Raw genomic sequence first — 26896 nt, forward strand, 5'->3', positions numbered from 1 at the left:
ATTTCTTAGTAAGTTTCCAATAGAAATTATAGCCAGTGGTGGCTAATCAAATAGGCTAATGTTGCTCCTTTCAATTGTTGATGAGGTATAATGGGTTCTATTGCTTGTTGGTTGAGTGGAGTTTCGATTATATCAATGATGTAGTACATTGGGGTTCCATTACTTTTGGTTAAGTGGAATTTTGACTATGTAAATGCATGGTTGCATTAGCTTTCTTGCATTTATTTCTCTCTTGTTTGCTAAAATTGTATTTCCACGTGTTCCACCCATCATAGTAGGACTTGGTATCTTGCCTTCTCCATATCTCTATTTGGATACACTTTCCCTTCAATGTTTTGATCCATGCTAGGCATTGATGACATTTGACTTGGCAAGTAGGTAAGGTTGGCAATGGGAAGGCTTGGTATCTTATTTGTGCCTTTTCCTTGTGACCCATATCTAGATGATGTTATATTTTAGCAATTTTTCTGTCGTAAAAACTTCATGCGTGGTGTTTTTACTGTTTCATTTCTTTGGAGGGAAGTGAACTGTGGAAATGTAATGATTCAATATAACATATTTTCTGCTCCCCCCAAAAAAGGACATGGTATTTCTCTTTGAAGCCTATTAAAAAGCCCATCAATTTGATAGTCGGAAGCAATGCAAAATACCCTATTGAAGGTAAAAGTACTATTTCCTTCATTATTCAAGATGGTGAGCTAAAGAGTTGTTAGATATATTGCTAGTACCTTATCTTAAGAGGAATTAGATGCAACATTGTAGATTGATATCCATTATCTAGCCAATATATCCCAATGCTGATAGGTATGGAGTTTTGAAATCCATTTCATACATAATTTGTCATACTTGATTTAGAGAGAATCAAGGCTGAGACCTCCATTTACCTTAGGGGCTGAGAGAGTATGTGTACAAAGGATTGTATGAGCCTGTTTCTTATCGGCATTTCTGTGTGCTGAATGGAATGAATACGTAACCTTGATGGCTCGCGGGAGAGGAAGGATAATATTGGTTTAATATGGTGATGAAGTACTCAATAGAGGATATAATGTTCCCACTGATTAACGTCTCTGGTTATTGCATCCTTGGCAAGAACAACCTAGATAACAATTATGTATCGGCTAGGAAGCCTGCCTAGCTCACCTAACATGCTGTGTACTGCGATACTTGTTTGGTGGAATGGTGCCAGGTGAGCCGACACGCTTCCCTCCTTAATTTGCAAGTTACTGCAGCCGTTTGGGGTTTGGCACGTGGAGCCTAGTATTGGACAAGGAGAGGACAACACTGCCCATTGATGGGACCTGACTATGGAACAACATAATGTTTTTGGACTTCTTGTAATCGGGCTATGTTATTAAGACTAGAAGTATGGCATGATAATCACTTGTATTTTGACAGGATATTGCATGATTCTAGAACATATAAAATTAGCGGTGACGAACAAAGGCCCATGACCACATGGGACAAATCCATATATTGTCAATCCTCAAATATGCAAGAACATATGTAGTTTGCCGCTTGATCAACCTCATAACATGCGATCAAGTTAACTTATCGAGCATGTAACTTGCAGGCATCAAACTTCGGGAAGGTCTTTTACTTGACTAGAGGTATTAGACACTTCCACAATGTGTATTGACATCCCCGCCTCATGCATATTCTTAGTTCCATCACCTTTTTTGCCAGATAATCATACCTCATGAACACTTGATTGAGCCATAACTGCAACTGCAATCAGCCGTCAATTAAGACAGGTTTTGTGGATCTATAAGCTTATCCCTTCACGATTGCTGTTCAATGGCCCACAAGCAAGGTATTTGGCTTTGATGAGAATAGTTCAACTTAATACTTCCACTGATGCACAGCAATATGCTCCTGGAGTTGAATTCTCCATAAGGCCCTTATGATAAGACAATCAATGTCATCCCTCCAACCATGAGTAAGATAAAAGGCAGTCTTCTTAAGATTCTCTCCTGAGACAATAAAGAAAGACCAAGTATTGTTAATGCATACCCAAAAATGCATTGCCATTTTAAATAGATTCCACAGAATTCAATTTTATTTTGAATGTCAGGCTTGTTTTTTCATATTTTCACTTTTTCATTCACAGGCTCAATAGAAGTTTAAAAGGAGTTTAATTCTGTTCAGGTTTAAAAGGGGATAGGCAATTGACAAGCCCAAATATGTACGGGTCTGAATAGCAGGACCCAACTAGTTATATCCTAATTACTTTGTAATAGACAAAGAAATCAGCAAATGGGCAGAGTAAATAGATGTAAGGTCACACTCACAAGCATGGTTCTGACCAATACAATTCACAATAGACTATTTGGTGACTCTGAGGGTTATGTAACAAGAGGTAAAAGTAACGGACATGCTCGTTATTGCTGGTTTGTAGATTTTGAGAAGGCCTTTGACACAATAGAAGGAATGGGTCATGATGCAGTTACTGAGCGTACTGGTGGACTGTTTCAACAGGTCCAAACTTGGTTAGCTGGGCCATAATAAAGGCACTATCAACAGAGTCCCAAAATAATCTGTAATGGAAACATAGGAGTCAAATAATTCTCTCTCCTCTCCTTGCAAATTTTGGCTACTAGCCACAACAATTCGGAAGCACCAAATAGAAATAATGAGGAAGGAGTACCACTAGCTTGTTATGCCCTGTTGCTACTCATGATGTTGGAAGTGCTGGCCTTCACCCCTCACTTGCGCATGGAAATGGCTTAAATTTTAATATGAGTTAGTGTAAAGCAGGGGGTCTGCGCTAGTTGCCACGCGCATTTTGGAGACTTTAGTCCCATATACAATAATGTAAGCAAGTGGTCCTGTAATATAGTCCATATTGCATCTTACCGATGAAGAACCCTTCACAAGCCAGCTCATCTTTTCTCCATGACTTTATGCAGAATTGACATTCAGAGATAGTAAAAACAGTGACACATACTTGTGGACAGATGTGCACAGCAAGGTGTTGCACTTCATAACTTGAGATACACCGATACAAATTGTACAGCAGCAAAAATATGCCAAAATAATATTTTGGATAACCTTGCGACTCTTGGTGCTCCATTGTGTGAGCCTTGCTGTCCCCACCAAGAAAAAATAGCTTCTTCCAGCTTTCATCTCCTTGGAGCTCTACACCACTTAAGTGTCCCTGTGCATAACCATAATTTCGCATACACCATTATCTTACAACACTTACCTCTAAACCTGAATTAGTCATGCATGATTAGCCTGACTGTTGGCTGACTGGCCGAAAGGCCTTGACAAGCCAACAATATTAAAAAATACCTTCCTCAGGAATGGAAGGTAAGTCCAACCAGATCACAAGCATGTTGAGGAGCATTTAATCCATACATGGGGAAAAAAATCCAAGCCTGATTCATCATATAGATTAGTAAGGGGGGGAACAAGAGACTCGGCAAATAGAGGTAGTCTAGGCTCCTCTCACAATACTCAATGAGTGAACTGATCGAGAATGTGCTGAGAGAGAATGCACTGAGAATCTGAGAGAGAAACTGCTGATACAGCCCTGGCAAGGTAGGATGGGCTGAAATTGGTGTGGAAAGGCTGGAACAGGAGGAGTCAAGGCCAGAAACAGAATGGTGAAATGGGGGGCTGAAGTAAAGGGCTGATAGTGGCTGACCCTAGGCAGCCAGGTCTGACTATAAATAGGCTGCGACTCAGTGATCTCCGCTACAGTCTCAATGGTCTTGTTGGTTTCAAGAGACGGGAGAAACCATTTGAGTTAAAAGGGATGAGAACCTGTGGCCGAAAGCATCCTCATACGATGTAAAACCAATACTCGATGAATGCACGTCATTGAGATGGCCTGCACCAGTCGAAGGTATGGTTCCCACTTTGATTGTGTATCATGACAATATGCTTTGAGAACATCAAATGCCAATTGATCATAGCTTTTGGTCTGTCTGTCTATCTACGATTGGAATGCACTAGAGAGCTATAGCTCGTGCCAAAATTATCAACAAGGCCCTCCAAAAAGTGTGAAGTAAACTTGTATGAGGTAAAAGTGCAAGGTAAACCTCCAATAGGTACCGGTACCGAATGAACAGGCAAGCAAATCCTCTGCGGTGGCCCTCTGTTTGCAAGGTACAAGCATACAAAACTTACTGAAATGATCAACAATAGTCATGCAGTGCATGTTACATGTACCTATAATTGCTGGAAGGGGTCCCACGAAGTCCATGGAAATATTCTGAAAGGGTTTGTTGGAATGGGCAGAGGCTTGAATAAGCTGGTCAATTTCTTGTGGAAGACCTTAACCTTTTGAAACTTTGGACATGGTGGTACATATCATTCTGCATCTTTGGCCAATAAAATAGGTGCTCTAGCTTCTCCAAAGTTTTATTGATGCCCCTATTTTTACCTATAAGGAGTCGTGACCATTATGAAGAAGTGCATGTCTTTCATCCTTGAGCATACACACAAATTTGTGCTTATAAAATAACCAACCATCCTGCATTGAATATTAGCCAGAATCTAGACTGGAGGCCAACTAAAATCGGGTGCCTACCTCCACAGAGTCCGAGTATTGTGCCTTCATACTGTCAAGATCCTTCCATTGAATCTCAAGCACATTAGAACCTTTAATGGTCTAGATGGAGGTCTTGTGGCTAAAAGCATTGACTACTAGATTATTATTGCCAGGGACATACTCGATCATGCCATCAAATTGCTGGAAAATCTGTCTCCACTTTGCTGATCGCTCCACTGAGAACTAGGCATGGTCTGAAGCCACTTAAGGGCTTAACTTGGTGATATGTGAAGGTCCGACCATAAAGGAAGGGATTCCAATGCTTTAATGCCTCAATCACACCAAGCAACTCCCTGTCATATACCGAGGACTTCTCCTTGGTGGCATTTAACTTGCGTGCCATAGTAGGCCACTGGTTGATATTCTTGAACCAGAACTGCACCAATGGCTATATTGTCTGCATCAATGATGATAAAAAACATATCATCCCAAGACACTAGCTTAAAAATGGAGTTGTCGAAGCAAAACGTTGTAAATCATGAAAGGCTTATCAAGCTTTGCTAGTAACAGAGATCTTTTGCCGGTGGGTCCTCACCCCCTTAAGTAAATCTATGAGAGGTGCTGCAATTGTGGAGAAACCGTCCATATGTGCACTATAGGCCTAGCAAAGACCAACAAAGGATTGGATCTCCTAGGTAGTCGGGAGAATGGCCCAAAGCATAATGGCCTGAACCTTGTCATGATCCAAGCAAATGCCTTTTGCATTGATGATGTATCCCAAATATTTGATTTCAAACAATCCAAATTTGCTTTTCTTTGCATTAAGATAGAGCTGATTATCTTCCAATACATGGAGAGCATTCCTCACATCCTTCACATGTTGTTTGGCGGTTGCCGAAATATCATCCAAAAAATTGAGGCACACACCGATATACTTTATGGATAATATCGTTGTCTATTCAATAGTGGGTTTGGCCCACTCAGAGAGTTATAGGCACATCTTGATCAGCAGCATGTAGCCACTTTCCTTCTTGAGGCCCACAGGTAGAGAGATCAGCTCATACGAGCACAAAGGGGAGTGCAGAAGGGACCGGCAGAGCCCAATCAAAGCATGATCACATATTTTTTCTTCGGTGACCCGAGCCAGGGACAACAGAGGACTAGATGTAGCAGAGAGCTAGAGTGCTCGACTCGACAGGCCAATCCTTGGTGGACACTCACATGAGAACTGCATACACATCCTCTTATTTTCATGCGGGGAGAAAAACACTTGAGTGACGATAGTACTTGCTAGGCATGGAGACGACAAGAGGGAGGGATGGGCCTAGACAGGCTGAGCATCAACAACAATCCATCATTGGTTTTCTTTCTTGATGCCACTCCTCACCAGATCTACAACCACTGTCAAACAAGATCCTCTTGTGTCCCCTCAATCATTTGGAGGATTTGGTCCCACAGATAGCATACATAGGTCCAATCACTCAAATTGACATCTAACCAATTGGCAAATGACCAGGGGCTCCCCTCGATGTCTCTCCCTTTTAGGATTTCCATCTCTCATAGCGACAACGCATTTTTTTCTCGCTATAGACATCAGCCTTGGGTATGGGTGCCCATTTAGTGACCCACCCTTAGCTTTCATTGTATCTGGTTTTTTTTTCAGTCTCATAGACTATTCGATCTTTTGTAGACATTAATAATCTCTCTCTCTCTCTCTCTCTATCTATCTATCTATCTATCTATCTATATATATATATAGGTTATAGGTTATTGTCATTTCAGACATGCGCCTTGGGTGTGGATTCCTTCTGTAGTAGCTCCACCCTCTAGCTTTTTATTGTATTTGGTGGTCTTCGCTCTCATAGACCCTTTGGTCTTTTGAAGACTTTAATAAATTCTCTCTCTTTCTTTCATTCTCTTTTTTGGTACCACAGACCCATTGAGCACGTTGCAAGGTGTTAGAATCAAATCTTCACCATATTTATGAGGTCCTATTGCTAGACATACCAGCCTATGTATTTTTCCAAGGATTTTGTGTTCATTTTTCAATGTTTATTTTAATATCGTAGAGGTGTGCTAGAGAACTCTAGTTCTGCTACACGGGGTATATGAGCTTGATGTATCTCAAACTTTGGTCTCATAGACCTTTAAGGCCTTTGAGCTGTTTAATAAATCTCTCTCTCTCTCTCTCTCTCTCTCTCTCTCTCTCTCTTCAAATGAAAAGGTAATACTTGCTTTTCCTCTCTATTTCTTCTAAAAGAGAAAATCAAAAAAAGAGCTCACCTTAAAAAGTAGCCTACCAATAATGACTGAGATCAACACGTTGCTGCGTTTTGCCTGGATGAAAAACCAGCATCAAATGAGAAATAGAATTTAAAGAGCAAGGGAGCCTCAACATGTGTTCCTAGAGTATAAAAGGTAAAATATTGACAAAAGCACACATATGGCTGCATAAACACACGAATGCACATACATATGGATTGTTTGACTTTTCTAGGTACCCAATGAGTCTATGAGAGCGAAAGAATGAAGTGCAATTGGAGATACAATGATATAGGATCTTACTTTATGCCAAATGTGGGAGCATATAGGAAACAAGCAATGTCAGTGATCAAGTTTCATGTTATTCTATCCACTCAGTTAGATACGTTTGTAGGCCGCTCCTTTATGGTAGAGAGGAGCAAAAGAAGAGATAGCATCCACATGATAACATTGTGGATGCTACTTGACCTCTGTACCAATACCCAACAATCTCCTCTGGAACCAATGGGTCCTCCTTTTGGAAATGACAAGCAACAAGCCCATCCTTTATGGGGGAAAAGAAAGTAGTGAGCAAGAGGTAATTTGCATCTACAAGTTTGTGTGGAACCTTCTCTTAAATTTTATCTGTCAGAAATTGTTCCACTAGTCCCTTGGCTAGGCTCTAAGTTTTTTTAAAGGGGCCTCTAAGATTGATACATATTAATTCACAATAGAGCCTATCACAAAAGGTTCTAATATTATTGGTTGACCTTATGATGACATTTAAACATAAATTAAGAATCGAAATCGTTGAAGACTTCTCAAGTCTTTGGCTGTAGGCCCTAGACACATTTACTCCCACTGGAAAAAGTAATCCACTGCGCACGTCTTATATGAGTGTTGAGATACCTAGGTTTTTGCATAAGATAGAGCTCAAGGCAATCTCACATTAAACTTCAGATTCCTCTTTAGAACAGGAGATGCATGTTTGTGTGGGAGAAATGGGGAAGAGCAAACACTACTAATTGCTATGACACATTCAAAACTAACCTCAACTATCAAAGTTGTACTCAGAGGAGGATAGCTTGTCGATTGAGATATTACAAGCTTTGCATACCAGTAGCAGATCCCATGAAGCAAAGATTGTTGCCAGGGATCCTCAACAATTTCATGTGTCCATCCCTCTTTAGGAAAGTAAAGTCTGAACTGAAAACCAGTTTCTACCACTACCATAGGAGTTTTCAAAACCGGAAGGAATACCAGATTTTGGTGCTCCAAGAGGAAATAGTTAACTTTTGCCTTACAGAAGACAAACAGTTCTGTAGCTGCCTTCACTGTGCTCTCTTACAATATTCTTGCTGACCTATATGCCACTGTACTTGAAGTCTTCAGCAAAGTTGTAGAGGACTTTGAACTCTATATTTTTGCCTTTAACATTGACTTAATCCAAAATTTCAATCAAAAGTTATGGCTTCCTCAAGTTCTAACAAAATTTGAGTTCGTGATGGAATTTCTGTTGCCTGTTGCTATTATAAGTGACGTATCTTTTGAAGAAGTTCTATTCCAGTTCTCAGATGTTGCTGCAGCCCATTTGATATCGAGTGAATATCATGTATCATCAATATCTTGCATTGCTGGAATCCTTCTCTGCCTGCTGCCTTTTCTTTGCCTGCCATCTGCCTCAAATTCCCCCACCATTCTCTGCCCCAACCTGCTCCTCGACAACTGAAGTTGCTACTCCAAGGCCCGAGTTATTCCACTACGAGTTTGAACTCTTCAACTTGCTGGCCTTACACTGGTACTTTCCATTTTTCAGCTATGGAGTCTTCCAAGTCAAGTGTTACCATTGAGAAGTTCTGCAACTTTGCAAAATGGCAAGCCAAAATGCGGCCTCTACTTTATGCGAGATAATCTATGGCTGATTGTGAATGGGAAATCAAGGGAGCCGAAGAATAGCTTCTCCAATGGCAAGCTCAAAATGACAAGGCAGTCTCTTTTATTGGTTTGGCTCTTGCTGATACTGTCATTCATCACCTTGATTTTGAGCTCACCGCCAATGAGTTGTAGAGCAGGTTAGAGCTCTTGTTTGGCAACCAACTCATCAATTTCTTCACCATGAGTTCTTCAAGCTCACCATGAAGCATGAAGACTCTCTTCAACAGCATCTGAATGACATGGAGTCCCTCATCACACAACTTGCTGCTTTGAAGGCCCCTGTAGGGGTAGATGATCAAGTTGTTGTCCTCCTCTCAAGCATTGAAGATATTCCAAAGTACCGGGAGGTCATTCCAGCACTACGGGAAGCAAAGATGGACTTCCATGGCATGGTGGCCATGCTACTTGACCATGAACAGAGGTATACCAATACTCCTGACGCTACTGTACTTTTTTCAAAGGGTATTCCTTAGAATGTTGGTGCATTCCCTAGACCGATGTGTTGGTCAGGTAGCCATGCTTCATTTGAGCCTCTGAGCTACTTGGGGTGCACAGAGCAGTAGACTCCATCATTGTCATGTTCTGTTTTTGGTTTCATTCCAGTAGTCCCTCACATTTCCTTCATGGCGGGGTGTTGGAACATGAAGTCAAAGTGAGCGTTCTAGGTGTTCTAGGTATGTTTTTATCGTTTAGTGAGTCCTAGACATGCCACGTGTCATATTGGGAGTGATCCCATACAAACTTTGGCTTTCTAGAGTCTAGTGTCACACTATATAGTGTTGTACTTGTCTAGTGTCACATCAGAGTGGTCTACATCAAGCTTTTCTATCATGTGAGTATTTTGGTTATCATTGCTTTGTACTTTCCACTTCCTTTCATTGCTTTCTAGTTCTTCCATTTCTTTTCCATTCCGTTCCTCCTACCATGTGCCTTCAGATATAACTACTAACTATAAAGCATAAGGAGCTTGTTACTTATTTGGCAAGAAATGTCTTTGCCGAGGGAAGCATCATCCTGTCACTCTACACCCCCGTTTCAAAAGTGGGAGGTGGAGTTTGTCATTCCTCTTCAGTGACTGTTTGGAAGAAGAAATATTTACTAGTGGGTACCCAATATGTCACAAACTGTGTTAAACTCTCTAGCTATTCTAGCCTCTACTGCAGATCACGGGAGCAGCACCATGTTTCCCCTCCCAGCCAATTCTTGCTAAGGCTCACGAGCCAGACAGAGATCTACGTTGAAATCACATGAATCATTTTCTTCTCTTCTCTCTCTAGCCTTAGCAAACCCCAAATCCCTAGATAGATCTAGATGCCACATGTCATCTATATAGGGCCTTCCTAATGCAACATTTCACCCCTCTCTTGGGATGCATTTAATTCCTTGCCCCTAGGCAATATCTCAGCACTAGGCCCTTGGTCTTAGATCTATCTAGTCTGGTGCTATCAGCCCTCACCTAGGACCTTGACATTAAATCCCTCCCGATCATTTACATGAAGCGCCAACACATATATTACAGAGATAGATCCTTTAAGGGAAATGTCGACTGATTCTTCCGAGGTCATGCTACCTCGGCTAGAGCGTAACATTCCTTCCCTCTTCAGACATCAGCGTCCTCGATAATAAAGTCTGGGAACACTCTCCGTAACTGATATACGGATTCCCAGGTAGCTTCGGATAGAGGCTGACCATGCCATGCAACCAACACCGTGGGTATCTTTCGATTTCGTATTTGCATTGTTCCTCGGTCCAGGATTCTTGTTGGTTTGCGCCTTGCAATATCCTCTATCTCCTGAAACAAAACCACACCTTCGATTAGTGAGTCACCTGTACGTAAAAATTTCTTTAAACGTGAAACATGAAAAACCGGGTGCACCTTACACCCCTGTGGCAATTCTAATTTATAGGCTACACTGCCTATTCTCTTTAGAATCAACCACGGCCCACAGTATCGAGGTGATAACTTAGCACACTCTCCTGAAGTCAACGACTTCGAGTGCGAAGGAATTCTGAGAAAAACTTTTTCTCCTTCTTCAAATACTCTTATAGACCGATTTTCATCTGCATACACCTTGGCTCTATCCATAGCCTGGCGGATATTAGCTCTCGCAAGTGCTAGCATCTCCCGCATCTGAACTACAAAGTTCGCGGCACTAGGCACTTTCTGAGGTACTCCAACTATAGTCGGATTGGCTGGTCTATAACCATAGTTCAGCTCAAACGGACTGAACCCAGTAGATGAATGCTTCCTATCATTGTAGGCAAACTCCAACAATGGCAACCACTTGTCCCATGTATGTTGCCTCAATGACACATATGCCCTCAGCATATCCTCTAAAGTCTGGTTGACTCTCTCCGTCTGACCATCCGTCTCAGGATGATCCCCACTACTCATTCCCAACTCAGTCCTTAGTGTCTCAAATACCGCTGTCCAAAAATGACCGGTAAATCTAACATCTCTGTCTGACACTATGGATCTAGGCAATCCATGCAGACGAAATATATGTCTAATGAACAAATCCGCCACTTGCGGGGCACTAACAGACTCTCTAGTCGGAATGAAGTGAGCCATCTTGGTTAGACGATCAACCACCACAAGGATAGAATTATATCCCCCTTGTGTTGCAGGTAGCCCTATAATAAAATCCATGGAAATGCTCTCCCACTTATTTAGTGGTATTTCCAAGGGCTGTAAAAGTCCGGGTGGCTTCACCCGCTCGGCCTTACTTACCTGACACGAGAAACACCGTGTCACATACTCATGAATATGCTTTTTCATCTTTGGCCAAAAGAAATCTCGCTTCACGAGATCATATGTCTTCTCGACTCCTGGATGTCCCGCACACGGGCTATCATGGCATTGTCGAATGACTCTCTGCCTGAGATCATTCTGACCAGGTACTACAACCTTGCTATTTCTAACTAGCATACTATCTCTTATGGTATATCTTGCATAAGTTTGGCCTTTTCTGGATGCCAGGTCATCCTTTTCATTTTCCCCGGGTTTTAACACATGAACCTTAGGCCATAAGCTCTGGACAAACTCGTCCACCTTTTGAGTTTCTCTGATCTCGATCATTAGAGCACTCTCTAATACCGTGAAACTCAGGTTGTGCATAATGCGAGACAACGCATCAGCAACCTTATTGTCTTTTCCTCTTCGGTACCGAATCGTTAGATTAAACTCCTGCATGAGCTCTGCCCACCTAGCTTGGCGGCCCCTCAAGTCAGGCTGTTTACAAAAATGTTTCAGAGTATCATGATCTACATCCACATAAAACTCTAAACCATACAGATAATGCCTCCATGTTTTTAAAGCATGGATAACTGCATACAACTCCAATTCATGAGTTGGCCAATTCCTTTGAGAGGGAGAAAGCTTCTTGCTTTCAAAGGCTACTGGCCTTCCCTCTTGAAGGAGGACTGCTCCTACCGCAATGCCACTTGCATCGGTTTCTAGGAACAACGGTTTCTGGGGATCAACTATTTTTAACACCGGTCCTGAGACCACAGCTTGTTTTATGGTGTTAAAACTTTCCTGTTGATTCTGTCCCCAAACAAAAGGTACTTTATCGGAGGTCAGATCACTCAATGGCGATACTATTCCGGAATATCCTTTGATATGCCTTCTATAAAACTGGACAAATCCCAAGAATGATCGCAACGCGGTCAGACTCTGAGGGATTGGTCAAGTTAGTATCGCAGCCACTTTCTTCGGATCCATTTCTACCCCCTGTGGAGTAATTATGAACCCTAAATACTCAAGCCTAACCATACACAGTATAGTTTTCTTTTTATTCACATAAAGATTGGCTTTCCTCAAAGTACTGAACACTATCCTTAAGTGTTCATGATGCTCAGTAACACTTTTACTGAATATTAGGATATCGTCAATAAAATGTACTACGAACTTTCCAATATACGGACGTAGTAAATCATTCATAAGCATGACGAAGGTTGCTGGAGCATTGGTAAGTCCGAAGGGCATTACCAAAAACTCATAATGACCAAACCTGCTCCTGAAAGCGGTTTTATGCACATCCTCGGCTCTAATCCGGATTTGATGATAGCCGCACTTAAGATCTATCTTACTGAAAATCACGGCTCCATGTAATGCATCTAGCAAATCATCAATCCGAGCCATCGGATACCTGTGCTTAACAGTGATATTATTCAATGCTCTGTAATCTATACAGAGGCGAAACGTATCATCCTTTTTCCTCTTTAATATCACTGGCGAAGCAAAAGGTGAGAAACTTGGTTGAATCTGCCCCAACTTGAGGTATTCTTCCAATTGTCTACGCACCTCCGCCTCTTCAGTAAAACTCATTCTATAGGGAGGTCTATTTACAGGTTCTGCCCCCGGGATCAGTTCAATCTTATGCTGAACTTTCCGCTCTGGAGGTAACCCATAAGGTAGTTCATCCCTAAAACATTCAGAGAACTCCTCTGTTATAAGATTAGCCAACTTGGCCATCTCACCACTTTGCGTAACATCAGTGCTAGTCGAAGAATCATTCACCGACTCTACCGATGCTGTGCAAAGGTACAAAAACTCTACTTGAGCCTTTCTGATTTCCATCACGGAAACCAACGGTCCCTGAGGTATATCTTTTTCACCTCGCAAGACATAAAGCACACCATTCATCTTGAATCGATATACGTGCTTTTTCCAATCAATGGCTGGATTCTTCCTAGAATGCCACGCCATTCCCAGGGCTATATCCGCATGAGCAAGCTTGGTCATTTCAAAATCAAGCTTCTCAGCATAGTCCTGAATCCGAAGCTCCAACTGGGTAACCCTTTGGTCCCATACTTCAGTTGAACTTCCATCTGCCATCCTGACTGTGTACGCATAGTCAGATGGACTTGTCTTTAGTTTCAGCCTCTTCACGAGCTTGGAGTTAATCACATTATTGTGAGTTGACGCTGAGTCAAACAACACAATGACATCATGACTGGCCACTTGCCCTTTCATTTTAATTAACTCCGTATCATTGAAGGCTGTATACCCCGTTGCTGCGGGCTTAGATAGGATGTTATCAGGTGCACTCGTCACTAACTTAGCAAGAGACACACAAAACAAATAAGGTACTAACCTCTGAGAAGATCCCGCTAGCTGAATTTGCATCTCTTCCGCTCTGGGACTTCCCTGCATCTCCACGTCGCACTCTGAGATCACCATCTCAGCCATCCGATGATCTTTATTACATGGACAATCTCTCCACTGATGAGGTTGAAGGCAACCAAAGCATAAGCCTTCTCTCCTCGCTTTTTCCCACTGTTCTGGGTTCAAGGGAGATTTAGACCAAGCCCGAGCTGCCATTGGGGTTACTTTCCTCTTTACTCCAATGGTGGTACTTGGTTTAGGAGTTTCAGCCGGTCTCGCCTGCTTGGCTTGACCACTTGGCTGCGAGCCACTCCCTCTACTAGCCCACTTCTTCTTAAACCCAGATTTCTTCAGATACCCATACTGGGTTCCGACCTGTGCAAACCCACTTGGCTTGCTGCCCTTGGCATCCTCGTAGTTCAGGGCTATAGCTATTGCATCATCTAGCGTGTTCGCGTACTTAGCCCGAACTTCCATTTTTATTCGATCATTCAATCCAAATATGAAATCTTTCACTTGGATTGATTGAGGCAGGGATTCGTCAACCTTCATTACACTCTCTCGAAACTTATCACTGTATTCTGCCACTGATAAATTTCTCTGACGAAGGTTCCTATATTGATCCCAAGCTCGGGATGCCTCGTCAGGAGGTAAGAAGTGTTTCCTGAACTCTCTTTTTAACCCCTCCCAGGTAGTGGATGCTATGCCATCTTTTTGTTGTTTAATCCACCACCGATCCGCTGCCTCACTAAACATGTGGGTGGCCTCGCGGATCTTTTTGATGTCATTTCTGATCTCACAAATGGCGAACGCCTCGTCCCATTTGTGTAACCAGGTCTCAATGACATCGGAGCTACGGTCGTTCATCCGACCAGAATACTTTTCCGGTCTGTAATTCGCAATATTTGGCACTTTAGCCTTTCTAGGCTCGACCGTATGGACACTAGACTCCAGTTCCATTGGAGCCTTTCCCTTCTCCTCTCGAGAAGGTCTGGCAGACATACTCTGTAACGCTCTCCTAAGTTCAGATTGCCCTGCGTTGGCTTGTAATTGCTGCGCTAACAACTGTTGCAAGGCATCCTCCAGCAATGCAATCCTGCCAGATAAAGTGTGAGCTACTGGGCGCGATCCCTGCTGGGTCGGCCGGACTCCTGATTCACCAGGGTCCCTCCTGGAAGCCCCTTCTTCTGCTTCCATTCAGTTCAATAGGTGTTTTGTTTTGGGGTTTTTTTTTTTTTTTTATAAACACCTCTAGAACACTGTATTCATAAGCTGACACAATTCAGTGTACTGACACTCTGGCACAATTCCCTATACTAGGGAATTCCTGCAATCCCACATTCACACTAATCAAGCATTTAATGCACGCATATATCACAGATGGCGCTTTTCCCTATATTAGGGAAATTCCTGCAAATTAACTCAGACTGAAGTATACAGGCATATCCTCAAGCATAATCTGTCCTTGCTATAGCATCATAAACTGCGACCTCTGCTAAAACCACAAAAGTCTAACTGCTTCTTCAAAACAGGAATAACGAAAACCAAAGGGGAAAATAGATAAAGTGCTCCCTGGAAACTCCCCACAGCTTGCAGCCTGCACGTACGGCCTGCTCTCAGATCTCGATCGTCAACCTGTCACCTAGCCTCATAGTCATCCGTAATCTCTGATTACATATGCGCCAGGGAAGCAGTCGACAACTGTTGGAGTGGATCCAGACTTGGATGATATACAAAAATAACAATGTTACAAGTATTCATGATTGGTCACTCATATTACAAATTTTCCAAGAAAGACTCAGTCATTTGCTCGGGCTCTTACGGGATCCCTCGTTCCAGCAACGACTCAGAACCTGGAGGTCAACTGTTTTTATTGCGTAGACCGATGTCAAACGAGCAGTCCACGTATCACGTCACGTTCCCGCGCTCCACGCCTGCTAGCCGCTGCCAAAGATCAGAGACCCGTCACGTACGAATTCGCCGTCTGCTCTTCAGGTCTTCCGTTTGATCGTAGACCACGAATCCCCTCTCTTCTCCACGCCAACCGTTCGTCGTCAGCACGCTTCACGACTGCAGTCCCGTCAAGAGTGTTCCTCACCTTCACGCTTTCGTTCATGCTTGACGGAATTTCCTCCCAGTCTCCTCTTCTTCCTCGTTAACGGCTTCCTCTGCCACAGGCCTGCATCACGAGCTCCTTCATGACAGTGAATCAAGAAGCGAACTGTTTTTATCTCCAGCTCCACGCTCACGTTGGACTTCTCGTCCAAACCCACAGATCCCTTCTCGCTGTTCGTCGTCACCGTCGGGTGATTCGCCACCAACGCTCCACACCTTTCCCCTTCGTAACCTGCTCTGATACCAATTGTTAAACTCTCTAGCTATAGCCTCTACTGCAGATCACGGAAGCAGCACCATGTTTCCCCTCCCAGCCAATTCTTGCTAAGGCTCACGAGCCAGACAGAGATCTACGTTGAAATCACATGAATCATTTTCTTCTCTTCTCTCTCTAGCCTTAGCAAACCCCAAATCCCTAGATAGATCTAGATGCCACATGTCATCTATATAGGGCCTTCCTAATGCAACATTTCACCCCTCTCTTGGGATGCATTTAATTCCTTGCCCCTAGGCAATATCTCAGCACTAGGCCCTTGGTCTTAGATCTATCTAGTCTAGTGCTATCAGCCCTCACCTAGGACCTTGACATTAAATCCCTCCCGATCATTTACATGAAGCGCCAACACATATATTACAGAGATAGATCCTTTAAGGGAAATGTCGACTGATTCTTCCGAGGTCATGCTACCTCGGCTAGAGCATAACAAACTGGGCTGAAGACATGGCTGTTCTTTCTTTGGCAAGAAAGGTCTTCACCGAGGGAAGCATCATCCTGTCACTCTACACCCCCTTTCAAAAGTGGGAGGTGGATTTTTTCATTCCTCTTCAGTGACTGTTTGGAAGACGAAATATGTACTGGTGGCTACCCAGTATGCCACAAACTGGGCTGAAGACATGTCTGTCCAAACAGCAGCCAATAGTAGGTGGTTTGCAACTTCATCTTTGAAAGAATTTACACCAGGTTTGGGGTTCCCATGTAAATTCTCAGATAATGGATCACATTTCATCAATGATGCTATTGAGCCATTGATGAAACGAGTGTAAGCTAAGCACTACACCTCAAGCATGTACTACCTGCCTGATAGTACATGGATGAGTCGAGAGAACCACTGGATCTTATGTAAGTCCATTGCAAAAGTGGTCGTAGGACATTGAAGCCAGTGCCTAAGGCAAATCTAGGCCTACAACATCATGCACAAAACCTCTACGAGCCATAATCTGTTCGAATTAGTATATGGTATATGAAGCTGTACTGCACATGGAGATAGAGATATGAACATTGTGTCCTGCATCAAACATTAGTTGGTAGAGGATGAAGAAACAGAAGCCCAATTGATGCAGCTGGAAAAGTTGGATGAACTCCAATGGTTGCACTCCTTAATGCTCATGTCAGATGACAATGGCAACAGCCCTTCAAAGAGGGTGATCTTGTCTTGACTTGACAGCTGCCTTGATCATCAGCTAGACAAAATCTTCTTGCCAATATGGACTGAACCGTATGAAGTGATAGAGAAACAGGGTAATGGTTGGTCATTGTTCAAGAAATTCAAGAATCATGTGGGAGGAAAACTTACGACAAGCAGTACCTCAAACCTTTCCATAATTGAAATTTCACCCGTGCGTAAACCTCTGGGGAAAAATATGTAATTAAAAAAAATGCAGTGTGTTGCACCCAAATCAAAGGTATTCAGCCATTACAATCACATAAAATTTCTTGGACCCCATAATCACCTGTAGCCACTCGAATTTCCTACACTTGGTCTTCCGTAGATCACATCCCCAGAAGTGTGTCAGTCGGTCGCACAAGTGTGTTGTAGAGCCAGCCCTTCGTCGGTGGGTCCTGGAAGTGTGCCTCGAAGCACTATCTCTCTAGCCGGGCCAGAGCACGACACAAGGGAGGAGGGATGAAGCATTGTTGCAGCAAGAAGGGGAGAGAATAAGAGTATGAGGGAAGAGTGGAAAGCTTATAGTGTAAAGAAAGGGGGCACCTATTAGCATGGGAATGATACAAGAGAGGCTAATTTGAGAGGAATTATCTGTATATGTGTATCCTTCTCTGCTCACGCATCATTCTTCTATAGCCGATGCTACATCAATAACAAGCCTGCCACATGCATGGGTGGAAGGAAGGCACCGTGTTTATCTTGTACAGTGTTAGCTCCTGCTGCAGCCTAGCCTGTTGGTCCTCGTGCTGCTTATTCCCCTTTTCTTTGTGCTAGGCATGCTTGTGAGAGCCATGGTGCCACTGCAGTCCAGCACGCTATTTTTTCCAGCCCTCTACTTTTGCTTGTAGTTGCTGTTTCCATGTCTTCTCCTAATCCTGAGAGACATGTGGCTGATTATTTAAGGCTATCCAAATCCATCTTCTTCATATGTTGCTTTTGGGAGAGCATATATTGTGTGTGACTTGTGGAGTTGAATAGGACTGCACCTAACTGTGCGAAGCATGACCATGTGCATGGACCACTTGGCCCACATGTATCTATCACTGTACCTTATCCTATTGGCCATGCCAATGAGGTTGCCATACTACTTAAACATTACTGCCATACCTCCATCCTCCAATGACTTCTAGGGCTTATACAAAAGCAACAGTATCGAGGGTGAGATAACAGGTGGAGCCCTGATTGTATGGGAACCAGATTCAAGGACCTCTTGTGGGAGGATGTTAAAAATGCCATTATTCCTAAACTATGTTAGCAGTGTTTTCTTTGCAAAACCATAAGTTTTTCAACCAGTAGTCCAACTGCAACATAAAACTAAGACTTGAAAGAAAAAGGTGCAAAATAACACTTGACAAAGTTAAGGTTATGGCTAAGTTTCAATAGACTCCAATTCTTTGACAGAATGGAAAACAGAAACAGAAGCAACTGCAACAGAATCAAGACAAAACCCAACATTGGTAGTAAAAAAACATTTGAAGAACATACACAACAAAAGTGCACAGCTCACAATCTTACTCAAGCTTCTACTGTGGGTGAACAGAGTGAAGGAAATAAAGCGATAGTAAAGTTTGGTAAAGAAATGACTCACAGCAATGGAGTATGCAACCAACAATGTTTCCAAACTTTTCAAATAACAGATAAAGGCCACAATCTCACAGAGCGAGATGGCAACAAGAGAAGGGAACTTGCCAAAGAGATGCCTAAACGATCCTGGGCTGCAGTAAAGTGAGAAAAAATAGTTAACATCTATACATCAGAAGGAACCTTGTTCAATAAACAACTTCTGCTTGCACGATCAAATCCTGTACAGCTGCTAGACACAGCTGTAACAGATGGCCCAACATGTGACACATGTGCCAACAAGTACAGATCCCAGGATGCAATCACCCCACACATAAGGCAAGCCTATTCCATATGCAAACAATATCCCCATCTAAAGTATGCTGCAATAGACATATATGCCTAACCTTGTCAAACCAAGAAACACTACCACTGGAATAGCCATGATCACTTTCTGGATAGCTGCGAAGACGACCGGTGATGGTGCCAAGTGTGATCCCATTTTATCCAAACTGCATTAATGCATTGTACAAACCAAAAAGATTAGTTAATAAATGAAATATTGATACAGTATGACATAAACACGAAATGCATTAGATATATGGGCATGTGTGAAAACATACAATGTTAAGATCCATCTTCAGCATGATAATTTTAACTAGTGACAGGTTGAGTGGTGGAATGAGGAATGCTGCCATGACGTATCTTAGGAAATGAGTCAAGTCAAAACTCGACGAGTGTAAAATGGAAAGGTGAGAAACCTTCCATCATGGAGATGTTTTGTGAATAGAAATTGCTCTTCATGATTGTGTGTACATTTTAATTTTTTCCCAAGAAATAGATTTCTATTAAGTATGAGAGAAAACATCAAGAGTACTAAACCCAATGTTGAAGTACATCATGCAGAGCATGAAAGAACTGTGGGATCAAATAAGTATGCAGAAGCTGAAAAAGCCAAGACTGTGGCTGAAAGTGGCTAACCATGCCAGAGGACGACTCAAAGAAGCAGGGGCTCTTTCGCCTCAACGAGACATTCCTGCAACCTAGACATATGGACCTTAGAATGGTGCACAATGTCTGTCCGAATGCTGGCCAATGTCGTAGCTGGGTGCACCTTACCTTGTTGATTGCCTTCATACATCTGGCCCTCCAGATGTTCCATGTAGTGATACTAGCAATGATCTCCCAGCTTGTGTCCACAGAAGCATGTGCAGAGCTGTATTGAGAGAGAGGAAGCTACATACCTAACATAAAAGAGTCTCACCCTGAAAGAGCATGATGAGGAGGCATGGATTTCATAAAAGACCTAAGGTCCAGTCAAAGAGAGCCAAGCTACTCAGCCAGAAGTAAGAAACAAGGAGAGGATGAACCTTCCCACAAGCCCAGCACTCTAATGATTTTGACATGTCTATATTCCCAAACACAAGGCTCAGTAGACTCAATAACATGCCTACACTGTGGACATGAAGGATCAGTACCAAAAATCTCCCTCCAGTTGTATATTACAATCCCAACATGCAAAGAAAGGCAAAACAAAAGCCTCCCCTAGAAACAAATATGAAATCCCGGCTAATTTGAAAGCTCTTCCAATGGACTGCTTTGGATGGTCGCCAGCCCTTATCCTGAATCTGAAACTTCCATGCATTGCTAACCAACCAGCTCCACTCACTACAGTCCCAGGTCAATAATTTTATTGGGACACCCCCTATATCCATACTTCCAGTTCCCCAAAAGAATCATCTATAGACTGGGGTCAACATACCAGGATGAAACAAACCAAGCACTCTCAACCGATCCCACAACTCTCACTCGAAGAAGCCGTGCATCCTAGATAATAACCTTGTGTGATCTAACCAGTCTGAACCAACAAACTCCGAAACTGCGCCACACCTTGACAATGGCTGCCAAATTGGCAAGGAAGTCATTTCAATATCTACGAAACTGAAAATCCACCTGATACAATCATCACCCGAGAAAGCTATACAAGAAATAATGCCTCTCACAAAGAAATCCTTCCATGGCTCCCGTCCTAGCATACATCCCCTAACAATCATCTTGCAAAGAAAATGCATTGAATATCTGAATCAATGATATTGAATCCACCCTCATGTGTCGGGAGTATTAAAGTCTTCCAAGCCACTCTAGCTCTAGTATCTGCAGACCCATCCAGCCCACTCCAGATCTTGCCACACTAGAGTAGTGGCAGTCAACCAAGTGTTGACTGCCACTACTTAGCTTGTGTTGGTGGCATTCACAAGGCTGCATTGCACAGTTCAAAAGGCCTATTGGGATCTTGTGTGTACATTAAGTCTTCATTTTCCAACAAATTGGAATTAGATATCAAAGCCCAAATTCAAAACCTCTTTTTCCCTAATAGAATTATCTATTAGAAAACTTTAAGAAAAACAATATAGATTAGTACCAATCCAAAAAAGTTCTAGAATTCTGTTCCATTCAATCAGCCTGCCCCAGTCCAGTTTGAGTATGCTATTTATTACTCCATTCGATTTGAGTGAAAACTTCATTTTTAAATTACCCAATTAAAAAAGATCTCTTTGGTTCATTGAGAGGATGTTTTGAACCCCCTTGAGTGAGAGCATTTTTTAAATTATCACAGAGAGTTTACTAAGGGTAAATGTTATTTTGGAAAGTGGAGGGAAAGCCAAATCAAGGAAATAGAGTAGAAATATAAAACAAGGCACACAGAGATCAGCACAAAAGAGACATAAATAACCTTAAATATATAAATATTAAGTCATAGCAGCAAGGAATGTTTAAAAAGGGAGAGGTAGCATATGTGCAATTGCCAATGCAACACATGGGAATGGCATAATCACAAGGCAGCTGAGCAACAAACAGTCGCCTGAACAGTGCAATATTAGCAGACCTGCAACACAAGATGCATATAGCCTTGGTTCTCCACACGGTGCTGTTGACAAACAAAGACAAGGGATTATAACCCACAAGAAATCTCTAAATGGCAGCAAGGTGATGAATCCTGCTCGTCATAATCATTAAAAAGGTTGCATGTAACACAATAATGGTGTCCAGACAAGCCACAATGCCAAACCCAATATCGTCATTGGCGAATGGCAAGCAATGGGGACACACAAGGCCTCTTCTCCCATCTCTTGAAAAGTATTATCTCCCGCGTCTTATATACTTTCCAAATTCAGATTATATTTCTCATGACCCTGAATCGATGTGGCACTTTTTAAAGGCCTCTTTGTTTCCTCTGTATTAGCTTTGAAAGAGTAATGGCCTTTTATCACACGATCTATAGACAATTGAGGCCCAGTCTGAAGCAGCTTCAAGCATCATGTGAGCACTATCAAGAAACATATTTTAAAACATCATTAACGCATTTCCAACAAATTTTGCAGAACTCAGGAAGTATTACTTTCCAAGCATTGTTTTGGGCTTCTTAATATCAACATTGTGTTTGAGCCCATATGAAAGCCAATTTCAGATTATATTTCTCATGACCCTGAATCGATGTGGCACTTTTTAAAGGCCTCTTTGTTTCCTCTGTATTAGCTTTGAAAGAGTAATGGCCTTTTATCACACGATCTATAGACAATTGAGGCCCAGTCTGAAGCAGCTTCAAGCATCATGTGAGCACTATCAAGAAACATATTTTAAAACATCATTAACGCATTTCCAACAAATTTTGCAGAACTCAGGAAGTATTACTTTCCAAGCATTGTTTTGGGCTTCTTAATATCAACATTGTGTTTGAGCCCATATGAAAGCCAATTTCAGATTATATTTCTCATGACCCTGAATCAATGTGGCACTTTTTAAAGGCCTCTTTGTTTCCTCTGTATTAGCTTTGAAAGAGTAATGGCCTTTTATCACACGATCTATAGACAATTGAGGCCCAGTCTGAAGCAGCTTCAAGCATCATGTGAGCACTATCAAGAAACATATTTTAAAACATCATTAACGAATTTCCAACAAATTTTGCAGAACTTGGGAAGTATTACTTTCCAAGCATTGTTTTGGGCTTCTTAATATCAACATTGTGTTTGAGCCCATATGAAAGCCAATTTCAGTGTTGATCGAAATCATAGTTTTATATTGCTGCAAAAGACAAAGGAGGTTATTTGGCATTGTTCAATAAACACTTTGGCACAATAGCAAATTGTAATTTTAAAGGCCTATTGAGGCAATGTTTTTTCAAAAGATCACATCAACCTTCATCTGTTAAGGCAGAATAAACAGAACGCAAATCTTTTGGTGCTCTTTCAACCATCTTTGGTGGCAATTATTAAGATGAGTTCGGGATTCTTCATCATCATTTCAACCTATTTAGAGGATATTTGAGGCTCTACATAGAATCTCTCTCGACATCAAAGTACCATGGTAATCAACAACGACAACAAATGGAAGATTTTTGACAGCACTCTATTAAAGAGGTTTCAACAAAAGAAGCAGTTTGATACTGACACTAACCAAGGTGAAGTGCATCATTAATTGATTTTTATCAAGATGGTGAATTTACCAGAATGGGAATATTTTATTCAAAGTCCGAATTGATTTAATATGACAAGACAACAGTAAAAAGTCAAGGCTACCAGCAATAAACAACAAGTCGAAAGTAAAGTACAAGACGCTATCAACGTCGCTTTTCAGCAAACAAAAGACACGTGTGATCAAGTTTTATTTGAACAACAAAAGAATGATATAGAAGTCACGAGATATAGCCATATGAGATGAGTTGTTGAAACAAAGTGAAGGGCAAATTAGCAATTACTCTTTGGAATATGGAAAGAGGAGCATATTTACCAACGAGCAACCTCTGTTAGTCATTTCAAGAATAGATCTCATGGGATACAAGCTCCTTGCTTCCTTCTGGCTCCTGTCGCACCTTTTTCAGCCACCTTCATCCTCTCCTTTCTGCTTCTCCCTCTTGCCTATGTCTCTCATCGTTTTTTTGACTTTGCATCGGTTTACACCCCCCAATCCTCTCATGATAGAGCTTTGATCTGGACTGCCATGCATACTTATCCATGACGATAACATGCCTTAATTTGTGGTGATTTTAATAATGCCCCTCAATCGGGTGACAACACCTCAGGCCACTCTCATATGTTGGCTTCTGAAACACAGGCATGGTCTGATTTTTTGCTTCAGTTGCACCTGGTTGATCTCTGGAAGGAATTACAGCCCATGCTTCCGGGCTATACCTTTCAGCATAATGCTCAATCTTCTTATCGGGCACGCTTGGACAGATGGTATCAGGTTGATCCACAGCATTGTGATGCCTTTACTTGTCAAATTTGGGTTGATCATGCTTTCACACATTCGGATCAAGCCCCTCTTTGGTTAAGGCTTTCCTTAAATGAATTTCCCACTGATAGATTGCCTTGCCGAAGGCTTTTGCTGATTAATAATAGTTATCTGGAGCATGCTGACTTTAAAGCCTTGGTCTTTGATGCTATTCAGTCTCTCTCTCGTTAGATACACATTGGTTTGAATTATGCCTAGCAGGCTTTTGTTGCTCGGATGCAAGCAGGATTGATGTCAATGCCAAAACTTGGAAATTATTTCCTTAATTTGTTAAATATGGGTGGTTGGTAACACAAGTTCAGCACAAAGCATCAAGCAACTTAAAGAGAGAAGCAAGCCAGAAAGCACCTGTTACTGATGCTCAGTAGGCCAGCTACTCCAAGCATGAGAAGACTCCCTTGCTCCCTCCTCAATGCAAAAACAGGTTCCAGAATGTTGCCCCATGAGATCCTGTCATTGAGCATCTGGCAGATCAACATTTTGCTGAGGTTTACTATGCTAGAATACTAGGTTGTTCTAAGCACCCTGATTATAAAAGGATCCCATATAGAGAAAATGCTTACCAATCCAAAGACGGCCAGCCAAAACCCTTAACTACAACAGCAGTAACGGGCCCATTTAACATTTCCCCACGTGCTTCTGAAACAGCCAACTTCTCATTTTCAATGTCCATTTTCTGTTCCCATTTCCCTTCGTTTGACTGGAATGACCTTTCTTTCCCTCGGAACAAAACATTCAACCAGCTAGATACCCGCGTAAGCGTAGAGGCCATAAAGCTGCTCCATAACTTTGGCCTTGATCTCTCTCTTTTGATTTCTGTTTCTCCTGGCTGCTCGATAGCAAGCAGATATCCCCCGACAGTGACCACAACCACTCCAAGTAACCCTTGAGAACTTGGCATCTCATGCATGAGGGCAAAACTTGTGAAAACAAGAAGCACTGGTGTAAATGCCAGATATGGAACGGTAACAGACAACGGGGATATTTGCAAAGCCCGTTGGTACAAAAACCCAGCAATTACCTTTATCCCTGCACTGATAACGACAATCCGGAGAAAATTCAAGTCTGTATCCTGGAAAATTGTATTAAAGGATCCAAACCTGCCGGATCCAAAAACACCAACAGCCAGAAAGACTGCATCGAGCAGGCCAACAAGGCCAATCAATTCGGTAGTGGTGAATCTTTGAGATGCCCATTTCCGGCTGCCATCTATACAGCTGTTACCTACTGCAGCAGCTGCTGCGTATGCGAAACCGATCCCCTTCATTGTATACATAGAGATGTTGCTACGGGCAATAAAAGAGCATAAAGCGACTGCTTTTCACAGCCTTGAAATCCTGTTCTCGAGTAATGCATCGGCAGCTTCAGGTTGTGTTAACACACTTCAGTAGTGATAAAGAAAGCGTATGGTCCCCGAAGACTTTACACAAATACCGCATTCGTCTGATTTCCCCGCTCTCACTACGATCGGCCTGACGAGGAAGCGTAAATGCAGTTTATCTTCACGAGAGACAGAGAAGCGATGTCTTTTTGAGATGTACTCGAAGCATTGTCCTGTTCACAAGATTTCAACAGAAAGGGTTGAAACCGACTGTAAAGAGATAAATGTACAACATACTCGAATTCATAGGGATCGTCGACACCACAACGTGAGGATTAAACACGTTGTTCTCAAGTCGCCCAAAAAGTCAAAAAGGCATTTTGGTCGCCGGCGGTAACGGGTGGATCATGGGGAAGAACCGTGATGCAAGTTTCGACGATTAGATTCGATTGAACAATTCGAGTGTTCCTCGGCATGAGCCTTGGAAATTGCGTCATAACGGGCAAAAAATGAGAAACGAGGAAGGAGATGATGGCTTTCAATTTGCAAATTTGAATACCAGGCTAGCAGCTCCGCGCGGTGATCGTCTGCAGACGCAAATTTGAAGCTCGAGCTCCTCTGCGGCTACAGGCGGAGAGTTCCCGGCACAGACAAGGCACACTTCCGCAAATGCGATAATTCTTGGCCAACGCCTTGCTCCAGCGTCCTTGAGCCGAACGATCTCGCAAAAAGAGCGGCTAACGACAAGGACATTCTTGATTGACGGATTTTATTGTCGATGGGAAAGTATGACGAGACGTGTTTCGGGAATGAAGTATCCCGCTACGGACGAAGAAATCTGGGTTCAGCGATGGCTAAGGCGTACGAGAAGCTTCTGCTTCTTCTCCGTCCTCTTCCCTCTCGCAAACCATTCCCTTGAGTCCTGACCTCAGTATTTTCCAACCTTTCCTTGAGCTTCCGTTGCCCTGTCCCTCTTGCTCCTCATCTCCCCCTTTCCATTTATACACTGCCTCCTGCCTCTCGAACGGAATTTGCGACAGTTTTGGACAAAATTGAAGACGAAGCAGAAGAAGAAGCAGAAATTTCTGAAGCGAAAGGCAGCGGCGCGAGTTCCGTGACAATGGCGAGGGAAGTCAATGCGTGTGAGGGGTTGGTGCGAAGGATACGCTTCAAATTCTTGCAATACTCCTCCCCATGGTCATCGCGGTCGTTCCATTGGTACTGCTACGGGGGCGACTGGAAAGGAAGTTGCGGCGAAATTTTGGAGAAGGAGAAGGGGAAGAAGAAGAAGAAGAAAAAGAGAGAGAGAGGGGATCTAAAGAAGGAGAAGAAGCTAATCAAAGAGAAGCTCAAAATCAGAAGAAGAAGCAGAAAAATCAGAA

The 26896-nt window shown here is 42.5% G+C and overlaps 1 protein-coding gene across 3 annotated transcripts; it reads right to left on the reverse strand.

Moving 5' to 3' along the window:
* Nucleotides 1–1424: 1424 nt before the first annotated feature.
* Nucleotides 1425–26851, reverse strand: LOC147886525 (uncharacterized). Of its 3 annotated transcripts, XM_087395926.1 has the most exons (8): nt 26681–26851; nt 26074–26352; nt 24757–25747; nt 24542–24643; nt 19309–19413; nt 18930–19056; nt 6779–6832; nt 1425–1970 (listed from the first exon to the last, which is right to left on the reverse strand). In XM_087395926.1, exons 3-8 carry the CDS (start codon nt 25467–25469, stop codon nt 1899–1901), a joined length of 1173 nt encoding a protein of 390 aa, XP_087252052.1. In that variant the 5' UTR covers nt 25470–25747; nt 26074–26352; nt 26681–26851; the 3' UTR covers nt 1425–1898. The 3 variants fall into 3 exon arrangements, with proteins under 3 accessions (XP_087252052.1, XP_087252051.1, XP_087252054.1); XM_087395925.1 differs by having other exon boundaries at nt 26074–26851; XM_087395928.1 differs by lacking the exon at nt 18930–19056 and having other exon boundaries at nt 26074–26851.
* Nucleotides 26852–26896: the final 45 nt, after the last annotated feature.

The sequence above is a fragment of the Dipteris shenzhenensis genome, chromosome 24 (genome assembly GCF_047967505.1).
Source record: "Dipteris shenzhenensis isolate YYH24624 ecotype China chromosome 24, Dip_SZ_1.0, whole genome shotgun sequence".
NCBI classification, from domain to species: Eukaryota; Viridiplantae; Streptophyta; class Polypodiopsida; order Gleicheniales; family Dipteridaceae; genus Dipteris; species Dipteris shenzhenensis.

Bases quoted from the DNA above. Each gene is read 5' to 3' on its own strand.
- LOC147886525 (XM_087395926.1), bottom strand. From the start codon at position 25,469: ATGTATACAATGAAGGGGATCGGTTTCGCATACGCAGCAGCTGCTGCA. The intron at 24,644-24,756 runs GTAAGCATTTTC...GCTCAATGACAG, and splicing joins GGCTGGCCGTCTTTGGATTG to GATCTCATGGGGCAACATTC. The intron at 1,971-6,778 runs GTGAGCTCTTTT...TTATTGTCTCAG, and splicing joins TTGGTAGGCTACTTTTTAAG to GAGAGAATCTTAAGAAGACT.